This window comes from Stegodyphus dumicola, chromosome X2 (genome assembly GCF_044657685.1).
Source record: "Stegodyphus dumicola isolate Sdum_Otavi_A_Nest chromosome X2, ASM4465768v1".
Classification (NCBI taxonomy): Eukaryota; Metazoa; Arthropoda; class Arachnida; order Araneae; family Eresidae; genus Stegodyphus; species Stegodyphus dumicola.
This window is the reverse complement of record NC_140781.1, coordinates 199,950,245-199,967,029: the sequence shown is the minus strand read 5'-3', so window position 1 is coordinate 199,967,029 and position 16,785 is coordinate 199,950,245. Positions and strand designations below refer to the sequence as shown.

Here is a 16,785-nt window from a genome sequence, read left to right as displayed (position 1 = left end):
TAATTATCTAAATCTATTTGCAGAATAAAATGAAAGCATTTTATGAATTTTAGTTTACTGCATGCACAATTCACGTTGTCTTACAATATTATTAAAATTATTTTATTTTCTAAGGAATATAAAACATCTTTGCTCATTGGAACAGTAAATTTGTTACACATAATGAAAACCACAAAAATACATAGAGCCAGGCCATTCAATCATCAGAAACTGAATTTAAGGTCAGCTACAGTCCATCTAAACCTTCCCAACAAAAGTCCAGTTGAACATATACTACCTTATAAATCATAACTAATTTTCAAATTGTGTCTCGCAAATATGCACTGAAATCAAACAAAATTGCAAATGCCTATAGGAATTCAAAAAGACAATTTAGTCTTTCAGCAAGTTTTGTATTCAAGAGTTTACAAACTCTACTATAGCTGTTAACAGCATAGCTCAACTTGAATTTTCAAACATAATTGCAACAGAAATTATAAATAATGGGATTAATTGCACCCCACACAAGGCAATGTGGATTTTCACTATTTTTGTTTCCTCTTTTTTGTAGGTCAAATGGTCATTCACTCTAATATTAGTTAAAATATTTTATTTTTGTAAGTTATATATTTAAAAAAATTACTCTTATTGTCAAGAAAACCAAAACTGCAGACAAAAACATTTGCAATATCTCAAACAGCTAACAAAAAGTACTCAACTTGCAGTTGTGTTGTATATTAAAAATTCCTTGCATGGAGAGGAAGTTAATGTACTACTGCCTTCAGTATAGGAGCACTTGTTATAACTACAAAATGATTTAAGGAGTAAACAAAGGATTGTGCCCTACACATAAAGCATAATTGTTTTTTCACAAATCTTCAGAGGTTACACATTTCCCAAACACTGCAGACCGATCTGCATACTATGCATATTCATGTACAATAATTGACTTCTTACAAATATGTATTATTTAAATTAACAAAAAATTAAAAACACATAAATAAACTAACATTAGGCTTAATTTTAATTAAGCAGAAGAAATAATTTGAATAATTAGCTCCATATTATATGTTACTTGAATAACGAGTTCTGATGCACTATTAAAACATGCTGAAATTAAAAAGAATATGTATTTTTAATAGTTATAATCAAAAATTTAACTTTTACATGAACTGGCACTCAAGAAAAGCAATGCTCGAAGAATTCCCAGCTTTTATGATGAAACTGATGTCAATGTCTGAAATAGGCTATTTATTGTATATTAAATAGTTTGTGCATATTCCTACATTTATTACAGTTTTACAATATTTTGATGTCAAAATGTCTACTACAATTTTCTTAGAGAGAAACTGTTCATGAACAAAAAATATAGGAAAAACACAACTTATAAAACGCCTCTGTAGTTCTTTTTATTATTCAGCATGTACATATAGGCCAAAGGCCTACCAAGACTACAATATCGGTCGCACTCTCCCCACATAAGTAAAGCCCCATGGCTTTCTCTTTGCAAAATAAATTATCTGTATTAAGGAATGAAGCATGCCATGATAATGGTAAAAGAAATACATGAAGCAGTTAAGGCTGACGCACATACACGTCTTAAGCAAAACAAGTAGCTTCCTCTTGTAAGCGCACTACTAACTGTACTAAGACAAACCACACTTTTCATGAATAATCAATACACTATATGCATGGAAATTTATAATTTAGCCACAGAGAATAACAGTATTAAATATTTTCAGCGAAAAATAAGTAACAAACAGCTACTAAAACAGAACTTCTGACTAAAATAATAAATTTCAAGTTAGATATAAGTATCACAGAATGCATATTAAATCAGTTTCAAAGTTTAGATGTCATTATGATACTATACAAATATGTGCACAATGGTTGAGTTATTACAAACACATTAAAATATCATTGGATAAATGAAAACTTTTACATTACAAATAGGGTTTTAAGACTATTAATACCCAGTATTACTGCAATATAGATGACTTTTTATAATATTAAGCATTAAATAAGTTACATCTCCAAAAGAGTGATACCACTGAAACTTACAAAACAATGCAGCCTCCTGACAATTACAGATAATATCTTCACATCTTTTAAAGAATATAGAGATTAATTATTCTGACAATACTAAGTAAAACACATTTTCTTGTGGCCATTATAACAGTAATTTTTTTTAATAAATATTAGTCCTATTGAGCATATTACATGACAAATTATAGCATTAAAACATGAAACAGGATTTTAAGACACTTAAAGAAATTTTTACACAAAATATTTGGCAGAGATGTAAAACAGTGATTAAAAAAGGATGAAAACACTTAAACAATATGGATATGGCAATGAATCTATAAAATTAAACAGTAAAAATAAATAATAGCTAATCTAATGAGAAAATTACATCAAATTGCTTATCAGGTTCAATAAACATAGTATGTTTCTGGGAGGAAACAAACTGCCATTTAAAAAAAAAAAAAAAAAAATCTATGCACTCTTTTTTTCATTTTTTTTCCCTCTTTTTTTACATGTGGTTTTTCAACAGGCAGTTAGAATACACAAAAAGAAGCTTTATATCTCCCAGAAAATTTATGTTTAAGTTAAAGAAATGAACATAAATATTTATGTCACAGGTAGATGCATTGCGAGTGGCATTATATGTAATGCCCACATGTTGTAAAATGTTAACAAGAAATTAAATATACAACTACATTTGTAAAGAATGAAATCCTACCTTTCCAGGCATTGTTGGATAAAAAATGAAATATTCTACATGACAAAAGGAACCATAGCCATATTCACTGGTACTCTGTACTCAACTATCTGCACACTGACTCAAAATTCCAAAAACCAGTAGCAAACAGTATAAACTACCTTTCTTCTAATAAAAATATTCACAATAATATACTTCAAAATATTTTAAATGTTGTCATATTACACATTACATTCCACTTAGAGCATAATGAGCTAACTATAAAGGCATTACATACAACGTCATTTTACATTTTGTTAAATATGATTACTATTTTTACACTGAATATAGTAATACATAAAGTGCATGTAGAAGCAGATCACAGATCAGCTGTGGGTTGAGTGCGAGTTATGTAGTCATTCAACTTCTGTCCAAATGGTGAATGCAACATAGGCTACAAACTTATCAAACAACAGTTGACACTGCTGTCTGTTGAATGGAAGAACGTGCAAGTTTTGGCACGTTCTCACAGCAAGCTCGCAAGAGAAGAACATCACATAGTCTCTAGCTAGTGGACTGATTTAAAATGTGAGAGGGGAAGTCTTGAATATGATTGCTGACATTCTTAGGATAACCAGTGTGTACAAAATAGTTTCAAAAAAGCACAGCAAAGAATTTTATGATGCAGTAATAATGCTAATGTTAATGGCTCCCATGTTCATCATTTATTAAAGGAAAACAGTAAGCCAGCCAAAAGATGAAGACCAGATATAAACTTTTCTCTTTAAAGACATCTTTTTAAAACTATATAAACATATACATAAAGTAATAACTCCTGAATGCAAAAATAACATGGGCTAGTTTGCTGGCAAGATTAGCAACTTTCTGGCATTTATCACAAAAAATAATACAAACAGCCAAAAATTAAAATGGGGGAGAATACAGAAGTTTCTCTCTCTCTCTCTCTCTATATATATGCACACACGATATGTATATGCTATATTTAATAGATTACTGAGAATATATGCTGTATTTAATAGATTAATACACAATTTAACATCTCAATGCATTCAGTATAATAATTATATTACAGAGAAAGGGAGAAAATGAATATTTACACAAAAAATAGAAAGTTTACGTAATTTGAAAAACATGGGAACCACATTTAAACAATCATTAATTGTAATGCAATATCACGTGACTGATCAATATTTAGACTGATTACACTGGAAACACAGTAACTTCTATTTACTCAATGCAGTAAAAGGACATTGAAATTAAATTCCTTACATAAACAACATTAATGAAGATTCAGAGATTTGACAGCTATTAAAATGTGCAATTTTTTTTTAAAACCACAGATAAATGTATATATTAAAACTTTCAGAATGAGAATTAAGGCAAATTATATTACACAACCCAGAACAGATAATCAAGCCACACAAACTACTTAGATGAAATATACATTATATTAAATCAATGACCAATATATTTTCAGTTTGTTTTCTATTGTTAATTCTGAACACAAATTTTGGCCTATAATAATAATTTGTATGGAAGCTGCATACATGAGCATAAGCAGTGGTTCATAAGTTATACAATGCTGAAAAGTAAAAATCTATTAAAATATAACAATGCAGTGTACACCAACATCTTAATTTTTAACCAAATACTTCATATCTAAAAAGTGTATACAAATTACAAAATCTTAAACACAAAGGAAATGCAGCGAAATATTTTAGACCATTAGTTTGAAACAGGAAACTAAGGCAAATTTGAATATAAAGGTAATGATGAATAAAATATGTTTAATTTTTTAATATTTTCACAACTATATGTTCACAAGCAGTTCCAAATTGAAGAACACGCATTATACATTAAAATGTTTTAACATATAACGTTATTTCCAAACATTTATTTGCAGAAAAAAGAAGGTTTAAAGTTGAAATCTCTGTTAAATTACAAAAATGTAGTATGCATGTGACTATGATAAAAACAGAAAACAGAAACCCATCCATTCTTATTAAAATATAAATTTTGAAATTTCAAACATTAATTACAGAATTAGTTTTCAGACGATGAAAGCCACAGTGAAAGAGCAGATCCGAACATTTTCCACAACATTTACAATTCATTTCAAAAACAAAAAAATTATTTAAAATCAGTTACAGGTGTCCAAAAACTATACCAATCCTTCAAAGATATTTTTTGAGAGTCATAAAAACAATGAAAATTTTTTTGCCTGTGAATCATATCTTTATAAAAAATATACTAGTATTCTGGAAAATTTTGGAACACAAGCATTAAGGCAAATGTTTTATAGCAGAAAATATTCCAACACATGCAGAAATCTAACAATCTGAAATATAAGATACTGTCTATAGACAGCGAAAAATCCTACATTTCATTCTTACCATGCATACTTAGAAAAATATTCTGAATTTTACAGCCCAGACTACTAACATTTCATTTTTAAAAAAATTTCCTCTAAAAACAATTTTTAAATATTAACAAAAAATGTGAAGTGGAATGAAATAGTACATCAAAGAATGAAATCTTAAAAAGTCCTAAGCATTATATCTTTGGTTATATATTAGCTCATCTATCAAATATAATGAGCGTTTATTATACTCTTTATCTGATTCAATACTTGATATTCCCTACAAACATTTAGAACAAATAATACAATCAAAATCAATATTTTCTATTTACCTGGAAAAATTGCTTGCACACAAGAAAAAATCTACCTAATTATTTACAGCTCTATTTGAATTACTCAATGGTTGTCAAACCCAATTTATACATCATGTTCTTGCAATTGGATACTCTCATATCCATATCAGCTAAATGTCTATAACAGAGAAGGGGGGAAAAAAAATTGAAAATTCAAAGTATTACTTTTCGATTGTCTTTCAAACAGTCTGAGGGGAAAAGAGACAATTAGACAACGTTGCAACAAGATAGACTAGCTTAAATATGCCCCTCGCAGACTGCATTCGATACTAAAAAATGACAGGAACTCAGTATTATTCAAACTACTTAAAACAAGATAATAAAATAGCTTCCTTCAAACACATTGAGAAGGTGGATATTAAAAAGTACAATAATATTACTATTTTGATGCAAGAGACCTTTCTAGCTTGTTAGTTTCACTCATAAAGACATATTTATCTTTCTTATAAAACAAATATGCTAATATAATTAAAGCAGATAAATGTTATATGCATACTTAATTACAAACTTCATGTTTTTTGGCTATCAGCATCCATATCTTCAAATTTCATAATATTTTTATTCTGGTAAAAATTATTATGAATGAATACACACTTCCTCTAATGAACAGTTATTATTATAAGAACCAATATATTTCAGGAAAAATCAACTTCCTAATTAATAATAGTTGTTATACTACAGTCGCACTATTAAAATTACAACATGCTTATGTTAATGGAAACACTCCATTGTTCACCATTATGATAGATCTTTACACTGTGTATTTTTAGACATTTGGAAATTAATATTGTGTAACCCGCACACCATGTGAAAGCACTTTTATCTGGCTGAAGATGCAAACAATAGAGCATTAAATAATTATTATTTTGTTCTGTTGGTTTATATCACTTAGACTACATATAATTATGCTATTTCTTAATTCAAATTAATATTCCAAAATAGTTTAAAAAATTTTTAATTTCTTTTTTAATAACCTTTATTTTCCGCATGTAGAAAACATATACACAGGATGAAAAGCTTCATGAAATATTTTATACATGTACAGAGAACTGAAAATTAGTTTTCAGACACATGAAAGATATATATAACATTTGAAAACAGTTGCAAAGCTGCCATAGTAATATGCATTAACTGCACCTATACTTTTAGCAGGAATAAAAATTAGAAGACTCTTTCATCAAACTATATCTGATGCATATTTTTTAATACTTTTCTGCATTATGCATGAAAATACTAGAATCCCCTTTCTGAATCACAGCAGTCAATAATATGAATGTTCATAAAGTTAACAACAACAAGCTTGCAATAAAAACATTGGCTTCAAGATGTTAAAATAAATTACAAAGTTAAAATTCATTAAAAAAATTACTGTTCATCCTTGAATTCATTTGTGCTTGTTCTTGAAAAATAATATCTACCTTTTAAGATAGCCATTTTTAAATAAATAATACAAATACAATATAAAATCTTGCAAGAAACATTGGATTAGGTCATGCTAATCTAATAAAAATAATTAATCATCTGTGACCAAAGTGAAACAATTTATAATACAACTCATACAATATAATATTAATCTCACAAAAAAATTTCATTTTTGGCCTTGCAAATTTTTCAGATGCTCACAGTAAACATTCATGTGTGGACCACAAGAAATATAATTTAAAATGAATAACTAATACAATATTAATCTCACAAGAGAACGTCAGATTTTGGCCATTTAATTTGTAAATTATTCACAATAAATACACATACAAAGAAAACATGTACAGCAGTCAAGTATGGTTTTTGTCCCCAAATATGAAACATTATTTCAATATTTTTAATGTGAAACTAATGTTTAAAAACAAAATAAAATTCTACAATGAGAACAACAAATAAAATGCAATATAGAACTTGAAAAGAACTTCAGTTTCATGAGACTAAATTCAGAAAATAATAAGTTAAATCGTATCATCTTTAAAAAGAAACTGGTTTCTAAATTCTTGCTACTTTCAAGAAACAAAGTAAAACAGGCTGCTTTGAGAAATTATCATAATTTACATTTTCCTTTACAGAGTTTATAGCACCATTGAAATTATTTTATATAAACTAGTGTTTTTTAAATTTAAACCAGAACATCCTTAATTATCCTTTCAACAAACAATATTTAATAATGATATAATATCCAGTGTTTATATTGCATTTCAGTCACATTTTTGGTTTGATTTACATAAAATTTAGAAAAATGGACAATATCAGTTTTTACTTTTCTTTGGTCTAACTTGGAACATTCTGTCTCAGATTGATAGTTAAGTAAAAATTGTATTATTATATAGTTCACAAAATTAATTTTTACATACAATTTATATCTTTCGAGCATTAGCAACAATTTATATATATTTAATATGTGTAGCACCATACACTATATTTTAAAGGGTTGTCTCTCTGGTAGAGCTATCAAAACATTTTTCTCTCCTAAGAATGCCACAGCACTCAAAAACACACAATTTCAATCACACTCATATGCACATACTGGAAATGCACATGCACCTTAAGACTGCCCGTTCTTCATGTTCATTGATGTATCACAGTACGCCTCTGGGCGCCATTTCTTTTATAAAACAGAAAATACCTGGTGCACAAGCTGCAGAAATGATACACAAGGAGAACAATGACTTAATTTATAATTTCTCTAACAAAATTTGATAACCAATCTAACTTGGACCAAGATAGTTGGCAACAGAAAAAGAATTGAGAAAACAGGGAAACAAATGCATAACTCTGAGGCACTGTGAACATTAGGCCTTTCGACACATGATGGTAAAAGCACAGGCTGCATAGAAGCCTTGCTAATATTTGCAGGACACAGGAAGAGCGATATCGCTGTCGATGACCTTGCCCGATCTCTAATGAAAACGGGTAGATTATCACAACTATGGGCAAATGAAAGACTTAAGTCTTTTTGACCATCAAACATCACTATTTTGTTGCCTACTAACTGTATTTATGTCCCATTGATTAACTACATCACTATAAGGAGGAGGTGGGTCAGTGCTATCATATTTACTATCTGTTACAACTTGCGTACAGCCATACGTCCTGTTTGAGTTCCCGCTGGTACCAGACATGCGAGAGTTCATGGCGACTGATGATGGTAACCAAATGTGTGAGGAAACATTAGGATTTGAAACAGGAGTGCATTGTCCCCGTGGATAGCCCAGCTTCCCACCCTGGGCATTGCTTGAACTCACGCTGTGGGACCGCGTGACTAGAACAGCCGTATCTGTTTGAGTCAGTGGTGGTGTAGAAGGTTTCTGCAGGAGGCCTACGGAATTAGACCGGAAAGGCGGAAGAGAACTGCCATCTGGAACGGTCCGATTTGGTGGTGGTCTTATAAAGCTACGTGTGATTTCTGCATGTTGCTCTGGATCTTGCAATTTTAGAAATTTTGTGTCACATCGTGGGCCTTCTTCACCATCAGGCAAAGCGATGGAATGGGGAAGGTTTAATGCCAAATCCGTCTGAACTGAATGTAACCTAACAAGATGATCTTGATGTGCTCCTGCCTCAAATCGTTGCCTTTCTTGAACAGTTGCAGGTGTGTACATCATCTGAAATACATATTAAATCAAATATTTTAATGATGCATGAAGGATTCATTTATATAGATCAGCTATAAAATTACAAAAAATCAAGTGCAATTTTTTTAATGGAATAAAAGAACATCTATATAAATGTTTACTTTTCATATAGTCTGAAGGAAAGACAAGGACCATAGCACAAAATCAACAATTACACTACACATGGAGAAAATGATGATACAAGCAAGGATGTCCAACTAGCAGTTCATATATAGCCTGCATCACCCCCAAAAAAGAATGGCATGATGAATGTGTGCAACACTGAATTTGAAAATAACAATGGTCAAGAAAGACTGCTTACTTAAATGAAAATATATCTTTAATTCCAAGATTAACTATTAAAAAGAAATAAAATATTCTATACTCTGTCTATCATGAGAACTATGTCCAGCAGTATGTCTAACTGGAGATGGTCACTACAGTAACAGGCATCACACATTTTAAGTGGGGATAAGTCAGGTGAGATTCATTTTTAGTTTTTGGTAAATGCTGGCTGTGGGAAAGACAAAATGTTATAATGCATATTTACTTAACCCTCTAAGCGGCAAGGCCATATACATACAGCCTTAGAATATTTTTTGTGATATCAGTAAGAACATATATATACGTGCATATTAAAATATGTCAAAGAAATTAAGGCAATACATCAAATGTATACAAATCCACTAGAGTTTTTACACTAAAATAAAAAAATAATTTGTTCTCAGTAGTTTTGGGAAATTTGTGCTTTCTTAGGGAAAACTCTGGCCGCTCAGAGGTTTAAAGCAAAAAATCAAAAACCATATACTGTCAACTTGTCATTATGCACATCAAAATGGCAAACTTAAATACATTCTTTTCCAAGACACTCCTATAATAAATACATGAATTAATGGCCATTCTATGGCAAGACAACTATAGACATTCTGTCAGGACATGTTCTTATTGTAGACAAGTAGTAGGTTTAAGACACTGCAATTTATATACTATATATAAACAATACTATCCTAACAGGCCAGTTTTATTTGTTTAAATACTGTGACATGCATTCAGATTGAACCGCATATATTCTAAAGAAAACAAATTCTATATATATATTAATAAAGTAATAGTTTTATGTGGCCCATTGGTACATAAAACTTTGGTAGAAAGAATAGTTTTTGTCAAAGCGGAAAAAACTAATTATGGTCTGAAAAACAGGATAAAAATGTAATTTTATGTTTTACAAACATATTACATGACATTAGGGAAAATTTATGAAGTTAATAAAATAAATCGCAGTCCTACCCACAAAACGAACTTTTATTTTATATGATGGTGCTCTAGGAATTCAAATACTGCTGAGATGGGAGCTTTTACAGATCTGCTAAATTTCTAATTTTAAACATGGTTTTAATGTGTAACCTACACTACTTCATTTTAATTTCCTTTTCACTAGATATGCTTTCTGGTTCTTCAAAATTTCAAATTTTTAGTAAGGCATTTAATTGGAATAACTTTACAAGTAGTAATTGTTACAAGCCATAATTATTACACTTTTATGAGTTTATAAATATATAAAAAGTAAAATCAGAAAAAGTTTAGATGAATATCCTGATAAATACCATTTGTAATCACTGTTATTTCTATAACAGTAGACAAAGATGCATAAGTATTCAAGATACATGCTCAGTGTCTACAATTAACATGTTATGTTCATATGCTTTCCCAATAACTATCATCTCAGTTAAAAATTATAAGTAATTTTATTGGACACATTAAGAGTATAAATTATACTGTGATCATAATTCATTAAATTTTGTTTGTGGTCCTTGGCATTATATTTAGCAAGTACTTGGTGCATTACTGGCCATGTGGTTCAAAACATTTGCAAAAAAGTCATGTTCACATGCAAGAGATTTACAAGTACTAAATTTGGTTATTAAGAGGGAATTAGTATGCCATCTAAAAAAGACACATGATGTGATATTATAGTTTATACTGTAGTGAAAATGGAGTTCAAGCATTTTTTACTATTTAGCATAATGTCACTTTTTGAGCATTGGAAGTTTAGTAGTGAAATTCAGATTTTGTTGATCAGAAAGATTCCTGTCAAGCAATAGCTACTTTTGTCAGATTTTTCATCTTATTACCTGAATGTCCCTCTTATCAAGATAATTCTATAAGGGTCAATGATCTCAGTCAAATTACACTATCCAAAATGGCATAACTCAAGACTCGAAACTGGACCTAAGAAGGAAGAGACATTTATAGACTGCAGTAATCGACCCTATCTTCGCCGGCTTGGGCCGCCATCAGAGATAAGGACTTGGAAAAATTGCAGATTACTCAAAATAAACTTCTTCGGACCATGACCAATGCGCATTTCTTCGGCTCGAACAGGACTCTGTATGAAGACTTGAAAATTGAACCGATCCTCACTTTCTTGCATAAATTGAATCGTAACTTCTTTACGAGAGCTCTAAACTGCCCTCATAAGAAAAATCTTAAGGTGTTTGATTATATAATACTGGAGGAAGATAAAGAGTTGAGACTACTAGCCGCTCACCTCACCCGTGACTTAAACTTCCCGACATAGCATGCATTTCAATTTGTAAATAGTGTATATACTGTAAATATGTTTTTCTTTTCTCACTTGCCATGCATTTACAACTACATAATATCTTATATATAATGTACTTTAATATATGTGGATTTGTATCTCATTTTCTATATCATATGTTAACAATTACTTCATTTCAATCACGTCTTCGGACTTTACTTATCAGGAATAGCTACTTAAGGATGTAGTCCTTGCACTCTTAGCGCTTTCAACCTCTCCAAAGCAATCTGCTCCTAGGCTCCGCCCTGTTCGCTATTTGTTTGGCTTTAGCTCCTCCCCGTACCTTGTGACTTATGGTCACTCCCTCTTCTCTCACCTCAGACCTCCCACCCTACCTGCCTAGACACTTTGAAACTCAGGTGTCCACTGGACTGATTTTAGAGAGCTGGCAACAGCGATAATTGTTCTGATCTCCAGAAAAGTCAACTTCTGGAACAAGATGCATGAATTTAGATAGATGTAACTTTAAAGATGAGTACATAACAATTTTTTAAATAAAATTACAGTACACACGTTTTCTGAAAACTTTTGAAGGTGGGGGTATATTTTGTGAAAAAAGCACTGTGTTGAAGTCTGCTGGAATGAATACTGAATAAAAAATAACCTTAAATAATCCAAATAAACTGCAATATAAAAATAAACAACTGAAAGCAGGACTACAAGTAAAACTTAAGATCACCAAAAGATGCTTTATATAAACACTAAACATAATATTTTTTAAAGCACATAAATTATTTAAACAAATTAAAACACATGGTATTTTTTAAAAAGAACACATGGGAAATTTATAAAAGTGTCTAACACTGTTCCATGCCTCTAGAACATTTTACTTCTGGTAGTTATAATTTCCTTATAAAATGTATTGTGGTGCAGCAAAGTTTTAGTATTATAAAAAATATAGCAGTTGGTAACAGTTTATTTTAAAAGCACACCAGCATTTAAAAAAATCTGCAGCAATATTAATACAACATTTAAAAATTGTAGAACTTCTGAGCAGCATGTCACAGAAATCTGAACAATTTCGAAACATATTTCTCACTAAATCCGTATAAAAATATATTTTAAAGTAGAAGACTGATAAAAAAGAAATAGAACAAAGAAAATAAAATTCTGAAACTCATCTAGCTGAAATCCTCACAATAGTTTCTTTCCACATCTGTCCACCAAATCCCAGTGATTTCTAATTGACTGACTGACTATCTCAACTATGTCTATCACTCCCTGATTTGGGCTGAATGCCCTCCATAATCATCACAGGCATTGAGATTGATTCATAATTAATTGCCTGAATTAAAGTAGCAGTAGCTTAGATTCCTCAAAACTACAAAGATCAATAGAAACTAGATATGCAGTGAAAACAACCTTGAATTCCACTCTTCAGTCTGAATGGAATAGTGTATTTATAGTTTGTACGTTGAAGTATCAGAGTCAATTAAGGCAAAGTCAGTTTATAAAGTATTTTCTCCCTCTTTAACAAGTGCTTTCTGTGGAGTAATTGGAAAACATGTCCAGCTAGCAATCAGAAGATCTGGAGTTCATATCTTGGCAAGGACCTTGCACATTTTTCACATCTCCTGCTTCAAGATACCTAACAGACTCTACAAGTTGAGAGAGTATATTTGTCACATAAGACCACATTTGTATAAGATTTGGTTACATCATCACGATAAGCCAAGCTTAAATGCCATGAATATGTAACAGTTTTTGTTAGCAATGGAACTTTTAACAGCCATCCATCTTTACTTTTACTTGGATATGACATCTTGCAAAAGACATTTAGGCAAAGTTATTGAATGTGATACCCACACTTTAGGTAGTAATCAATTAAAATTCTTTTAGGAGAGGTTTTATTTGTGATATAATAGTTAAGACTAATGCATAAATGGAAAAGGGGCTTACTTTGGTGGGGATGACAACCAGCTGTAATTCAGATTAACCATTTAATTAACACTTGTGTTATTTGAGTAATTTTTTTTTTTTTTTTTTTTTTTTTTTTTTTTTTGTAGTAGGTTCCAGGAATAAAGATATAATGGATGTTTCAAGCACATTTATCTTTTTTTGAATTATTTTTTGATGAACTGATCGTGCTTCATATTGTTACTGAAACTAACCCTTTTGCAGACGAGTATATGAAGCAACACCTTTCAAACAAAAAATCAAGAACAAAATCGTGGCATTCAACTAGTTCAGAAGAAATGTTTTTTTAGGCATACTGATTTCACAAGGTATAACACTGAAATCTGATATTACACTTTACTGGTCTAAAAATGAATTGATGGAAACTCCATTTTAGGGATCTTTTTTATTATACTTTTACTCAAAACATTAAATTTTGTGCATTCATTTTTTCTTTTATTCTTTATTTTGTGAAAGTAAAGAGTTTTTAGAAAGTAAAACTTGCACTTATTTTCCCCCTAATATATCACATAACTATGCACGCCTGTGTGAAAAACCGTGGCACTGGAAATAAATCTTGTACATTTTCCACGGCAGTTAAGGGGTTAAGTTTTTGAAATTTATTTGACTGGCTTATTTCTTTTTTACCCACATTATTTCTTTTTTGACTCTTTGTTTTTTTTTTATTCGCAATTTACACCATGAAACAGGCTCATCATTTATCTGTAAAAAGTAAAAGTTTTCATTTTTATTTATAGAGTACTCAGGTAACAAAACTAACAATAAGTTCTTGCTCATTTTTATTACTATTACATAAAACATTTCCCAAGTTTGAAAAACTGAACAAGAAGAATTTGATCTTATATGAAAAGTGGAATACAGTCAAAATAAATAAATTTAAACATGAAAACTTAACTTAATTTCTGGCAATTCTAAATATTGAGACTTCAAGTTATATAAAATCTTTATTATTATTGTCTGGCTTTTATTCTGCTTGCACATGTCTCATCTGTGCAAAAATATTTATCATTATGACCAAAATTTCAAATAATAATAATAATAAAAAAAATAAAAAAAGGGGGGAATTTTTTCCGTAGAAAATTACAGAATCTGTCAAATTTCCCAACTGTACTCTGATTTTGTGCAATAATTATATTGTTAAACTTTGCTTTTGAAAGCCAAATCAACAGTAATGTTTCTTCCTCCCAGGAAAGATAGAAATTTATAGCAAAGCATTTTGCAAGCTGTAGCATCAACAAACTGGCACAAAAGTCTATACAGTGTTATGCCAGAAAAATTTAGAATTACAACAGCACAATAGGAACTGAAAAGCATTGCATGATTAAACATGCATGGCTATGTTACAGACTGTTATTTAATTCACTGGCATTTTGAAATAGCAGTCCCCCCCCCCTAGTTGTTCTGAGCTAGAGATATTGAATTAGCAGATACGGAACACAACTGTATCATGACATTCCATTTTATCACTTAATGAAAGAAAAACAGAAACTGATTATTAAATAAAATGTATTTTCTTGTTACAATAAGTCACTAATAAAATACACTTTTTTAAAAATTAATGTGCTATTTGACATTTAGCCTGACAAATGTGGTTCTTACATAGCATAAAGTAAAGAAGTGAGAATAAGCAAGAGTTTGGGCTGATCTTTGGAATATGGTAACAGGTAGTTTGGCGACATTTTGGAGGCGATAAAGGTTACTACCTAGGACTTTGGGAATAATGTGAGAAGTACTCAGTTCCGATTACGCATTATTTTGTGTGAGGGAAATGAGAGGTCATGAGATATGTCATGTGACATTAATGGACAAATCACTGTTCTTTAATCGGAAAAGGGAGTAAATTTGTAAAAATATCTGCTGTACAGCACTAGTTTCATTCTATGTTCTGTGAAACAGTGTTGTTTAATATTTGGATCCCATGGCCCTATATAAAGTAAATCCGAAATTTTTATTGCGTTTATAGGTAATTGAAAAGAATTGCTTAATTGCAGATAAGTATGAATGTCCAACATGTGGGTATGAAATGAGATTGTGTGAAAGGAAGGATATTACAGATAAGTTTGAATGGCAGTGCAAGAAATCTGGTGAAAATGGACATTTTGTGATCCGCCATGCACTCAAGATTCTGTAGAAGATTAGGTAAATTAGTATTTTTAATTATTTAAGGATATTATTTTTATGCATTGTTGTTCTAAATGTAAGGAGTAAATAAATTAATATGGTATTATTGGAAAATTGTTATTAGCAATGATTTAGTTTAAAGTAATTAGGATTATAAGCTATTTTTTATTAATTTAATGTATGTGCTTATTTATATTTTAAGTAGTGTTTTTTTAATTTAATTATATTTTAATTTAATGATCGTGATTTTGAGAGTTATATGTTTGTAGTATTTTGGAATACGTTTGAGTAGATATAAATGTGCATGGAAAGAATTTAAGTATTTGACACTAAGTATTTGGAACCATTTTTAATGTTTGCATTAGAAATTGGTAGGTGAGGTTTATAATAGATAATTTAGAGGGAAAAGTTTTTGGATATTTTATTTATTTTATACGTGCAAATGTTCATCCTTGGAAAGGGTATATACTTTTTCACGATCAGGTAATTTCATATATGTCCTTTTTACCGAATTTAAAGATTCCCAAAATTTTCATGCATTTTCGTGAAATTGTTCTAATTTATGAGAAAAAAGCAATGTACATGGATATAGTGAAGAGTGTGCGCAATGCCATTTTTGTGCAATTCTGGGATGTTTTTTAAAGTAAAAATAAGTCGACGTGTACATGGTTTAATTATATTTTAATTAAATGATAGTTATTTTGTGAATTATATGTTTGTAGCAATTTGGTATACGTTTGAGTGGAAGTAGATGTGCATGGAAATAATTTAAATATTTGACACTAAGTATTTGTAACCATTTTTAATGTTTTGTTATAAATTCGTTGGTGACATTTATAACAGATAATTTAGAGGTAAAAGTTTTTGGATATTTTATTTATATTATACGTGGAAATGCTCATCCTTGGATAGGGTATATAATTTTTCGTGATCAGGTAATTTCATATATGTGCTTTTTACCGAGTTTAAAGATTCACAAAATTTTCCTGCATTTTCGTGCAAATTTTTGTAATTTATGAGAAAATAGCAGTTCAGATGGATAAAGTCAAGAGTGTGTGCAATGCCATTTTTGTGCAATTCTGGGATGTTTTTTTAAGTAAAAATAAGTCGACGTGAACATGGTGACTGTGTAT

General features: G+C 30.2%; 1 protein-coding gene across 11 annotated transcripts in view; it reads right to left on the bottom strand.

Annotated features, from left to right (window-relative positions):
• Positions 1-1,363: 1,363 nt before the first annotated feature.
• Positions 1,364-16,785, bottom strand: part of LOC118187932 (low-density lipoprotein receptor class A domain-containing protein 4-like) — a 365,193-nt gene continuing 349,771 nt past the window's right edge. For all 11 annotated transcript variants that reach the window (XM_085809234.1, XM_085809233.1, XM_085809232.1 and 8 more), the window contains one exon: positions 1,364-9,003. In XM_085809234.1, the coding sequence (XP_085665360.1) occupies positions 8,362-9,003 (642 nt within the window). In that variant the 3' untranslated portion in view covers positions 1,364-8,361. The remainder of the gene's footprint in view (positions 9,004-16,785) is intronic.